The 3,304-nt window shown below is 37.3% G+C and overlaps 1 protein-coding gene across 1 annotated transcript; it reads right to left on the bottom strand.

Annotated features, from left to right (window-relative positions):
* LOC109707827 lies at positions 387 to 1,062 on the bottom strand. Its single transcript, XM_020229355.1, has 2 exons — positions 736 to 1,062; positions 387 to 644 (listed from the first exon to the last, which is right to left on the bottom strand). The coding sequence occupies exons 1-2, from the start codon at positions 1,060 to 1,062 to the stop codon at positions 387 to 389; spliced, it is 585 nt and encodes a 194-aa protein (XP_020084944.1).

Here is a 3,304-nt window from a genome sequence, read left to right as displayed (position 1 = left end):
ATTTTTGGTATAATTCTTTCATTAAAATTCATCATTTTGGTCAGACTATCCAACGTTTTAAATTTTAAAATTTACTATTTAAAATTTAAATTTATTTAATTTAAATAATTTAATAATTTTTTAAATACAAAATTTTATCTAATTATTTTGAATTTGTAATTATGTTAACTATATAAAATATTCTAACTAAACTCGTAAGAATAAACAGCACGATCAAATTTGAAGTTAAAAAGTTAATAAATTTAAAAATTAAATAGTAAAAATTAAATTTTAAAACGTTGGAATCCAAAATGTGTCAGTTGAGAGAAGTTCTATATATACTCTTTTTTTTTCTTTTTTTTTTCTTTTTTGCTATTTTAACAGCTTAAACGAAAAAAAATGAAAAATCAAAACTTGGGCTTCGCGGCTAAGATCAGCTTTTTCCACCTCCACAACGGAGCTCGCGAGACCAACAACCCGATCCCCAAGCAGGCCACCCAGATCCCCACATCCACCGCCCACCTCACCGTCTCCACCACCGCCGCCTCATCCCCACCGTCCGATCCCGATCCCACCACCACCTCCCAATCACCTCCCTCCTTCTCCTCTCCCCCGCCGCCGCAGCAATCGCAGCCGTCCGATTCCTCCTCCGGTATCTCCTCCAACTTCGAACGAAACCCTAACCCTAACCCTAACCCTAGACCCCGCCTCCGCCTCCTCTCCCTCTTCGCCGCGCCGCTCTCCTCCACAGCCCACACCTCCGCCGCCGCCGGGGAGCGCCACTCCAGCCTCCACCGCTCGCCGCCGTCTCGCCGGAAGACCCCATCCGCCACCTTGACCTTCCCCGCGTAGGCCTCGAACCGCGCCCCGTCCCCCGTCGAGAGCCGGTCCGTGCTGGCGAACAGCAACCCGGGCTCCCCCGCGCGCACGCGGCGGAGCGCCACGCCCGTCGATGCTCGGCGAGTAGAGTAGGGTTAGGGTCTCGGGGAGCGGCCTCCGAGCGTCGGCGTAGGAGAGGCGGAGGAAGAACCCGCGAATGTTGAGGCGATAGTAATCGCCGTTCGTTGTCGTCGACGGGCACATCGTGTGCGCGCGTTGATCTCTCTCCCTCTCTCTCTCTCTCTTGCTATAGCATTAGAGTTAGGGGTGGGGTTTGCTATATAAAAAGGGATTGTATAAAAAGGGAGCGGACGAGAGAGGGAGAGAAGGAGAAGAGCTCGCAACGGGTGGGCGGAGTAGAGAGCGACAGCTGTTTTGTTTTCATTTTTATTTTTCTTTTCTTTTTGTCCATCCTTTTTTAGTTTTATTCTCTTCTTCTACAATATTATTGACCCCAACGGAGAAATCCGCGCTTTGCAATGGATAAAAATTATAAAAATAATTAATAATAAGATAATATTAAATATTTTTTTGTATTCCTCACTTGCCACAATTACGAAAGGTCCTTCACTATTGATTCCAAGGATGGAACCGACGACAACTTCTCCGGCGATGGTGGTAGTGAGAATGACGACGATCCCTTCAGTGGAGGGGAGACATGGGCGTGCACTAGTAAGGAAGGGAGAGAGGGAGGCAACAGTATATAAGAAAAGATGAGAAAGAGAATTGATTAATTAATTAAATATGAAAAATATGGAGGAAGAATTTGGTACTAAAAATGTTTAGATGTATTAATTAAATATATTAATTAAAAGTTTTGAAAAGGGAAGGGGCGTATGTGGTGAAGGACAACTTAACATTGAAGGTTTGATAATGGTAACGTTTAGATATATTAATTAAATGTATTAATTGAAAGTTTAAAAAGAAAGGGTGGACAACTTGAAAGTTTGGTAATGATAACGTTTAGATATATATTAATTAAATGTATTAATTGAAAGTTTGATAAAGAAAATGAAAAGGATCAAATGATGATAAGAGTGAAGAACAATCTGTCATGTGGTAAANAATAGATGATATTTCAAATAAATAATTTTTTTTAAAAAAATTAATAAGTTCCATCATAATTAATAAAAATTATTATTATATTTCATAAAAATAAAAATATATAATTAATGATATGATGTAAATGTGATTTAATATACTTTTTTCAGTCGTCTTACAAATAGGCGGCTGCACCACGGTGGCGGAGCTTATAGTTTCTAGAAGCATTTCGACACGTGGCAGAAGACGAATGAAGCTAGTGAATGACTAGTCATGGTGATGGTGATGGACAAAAAAAGTAGTTGAAAATTCCTTTTAAAAAAAAAAAACAAAACCCAAATTAGAGTCTGAACCCATGCGCGTGGGAAATAAAATTTGAGCAAGAGCTTTTTAATAAAATTTTGTTGTAAAATTTTCGATTCGTTGTCATATATTAATTATATTTTTATCTAAAAATTTCATTACTAAAACTCTTTGAAAAAAATAAAATTTAGAGAGAAAGAATACAGCTTTTAGATAGGGGTAATATTAACATATGACAAATTAGGAAGCTTTTCAAAAATTAAAACGATTAATATATACACACGTATTTTCTATTTTTGGATAAAATTGTTAAAATTATATTTTAATTAAAATATTTTAATTAAATTAGTGTGATCTGCTTGACGTGTAATTCACCTCTTTCAACAACATCCGTCACTAACCGTCCCTAGAGCAAGTGGCAAAGAATTTGATGGTTGAAATTCAAGATCCCAAGTTCAAATCCTAATCGATTCACATTTCCAGCTAAGTTTATTTCTAAATGAAATAAACGAAGCGGATACCGTACTACCTATCTCTAAAAAAAATAAAACAACATCCCTCGAGTGGAGGAAATCTATCTGTAACAAGCAATTATATCTCTCTTCTTAAAAAAAAAATACAATAACAATATTTTTCTATTAATCATAACGGAACAAGTGAATTCAAGAAAAATAATTTTATTGATTAAGAATACCACGTCAGTATTATAACTGATACATTCTATTTTTTTTTTTTTCTCTCGAGTGAACTTTTTCTGAATTTGAAAATCTAAGTTAGTGGAAAAAAATATATAAAATAAAGCATCGGATACAGTAAACAACCAAGTGCAGAAAGTTCTCGGTTACTTTGAGACAGTGGTGGCCGGTCCGCCTGTCTGTCCAACGGGCAGGACCACACCTACCGGGGTCTGGGACAGGCAGAAAGGTCTAAAGTTGCTGATGCATCGTGCATGGAGACTATAAATTGTGTCAATATATTCTAGAAGAACACGGGCTACTTCTAAAGCTACTAACGCCTTGTTCAGTTATTTGTTTGGTAATATAATGGTTAGAAGTCCTTTTCTCTTTTAAAGTTTCAAAATATTTAAAGCATTTTTAACCTG

This window comes from Ananas comosus, linkage group 3 (genome assembly GCF_001540865.1).
Source record: "Ananas comosus cultivar F153 linkage group 3, ASM154086v1, whole genome shotgun sequence".
In the NCBI taxonomy this organism is placed as follows: Eukaryota; Viridiplantae; Streptophyta; class Magnoliopsida; order Poales; family Bromeliaceae; genus Ananas; species Ananas comosus.
This window is presented reverse-complemented; position numbering and strand designations above follow the sequence as displayed.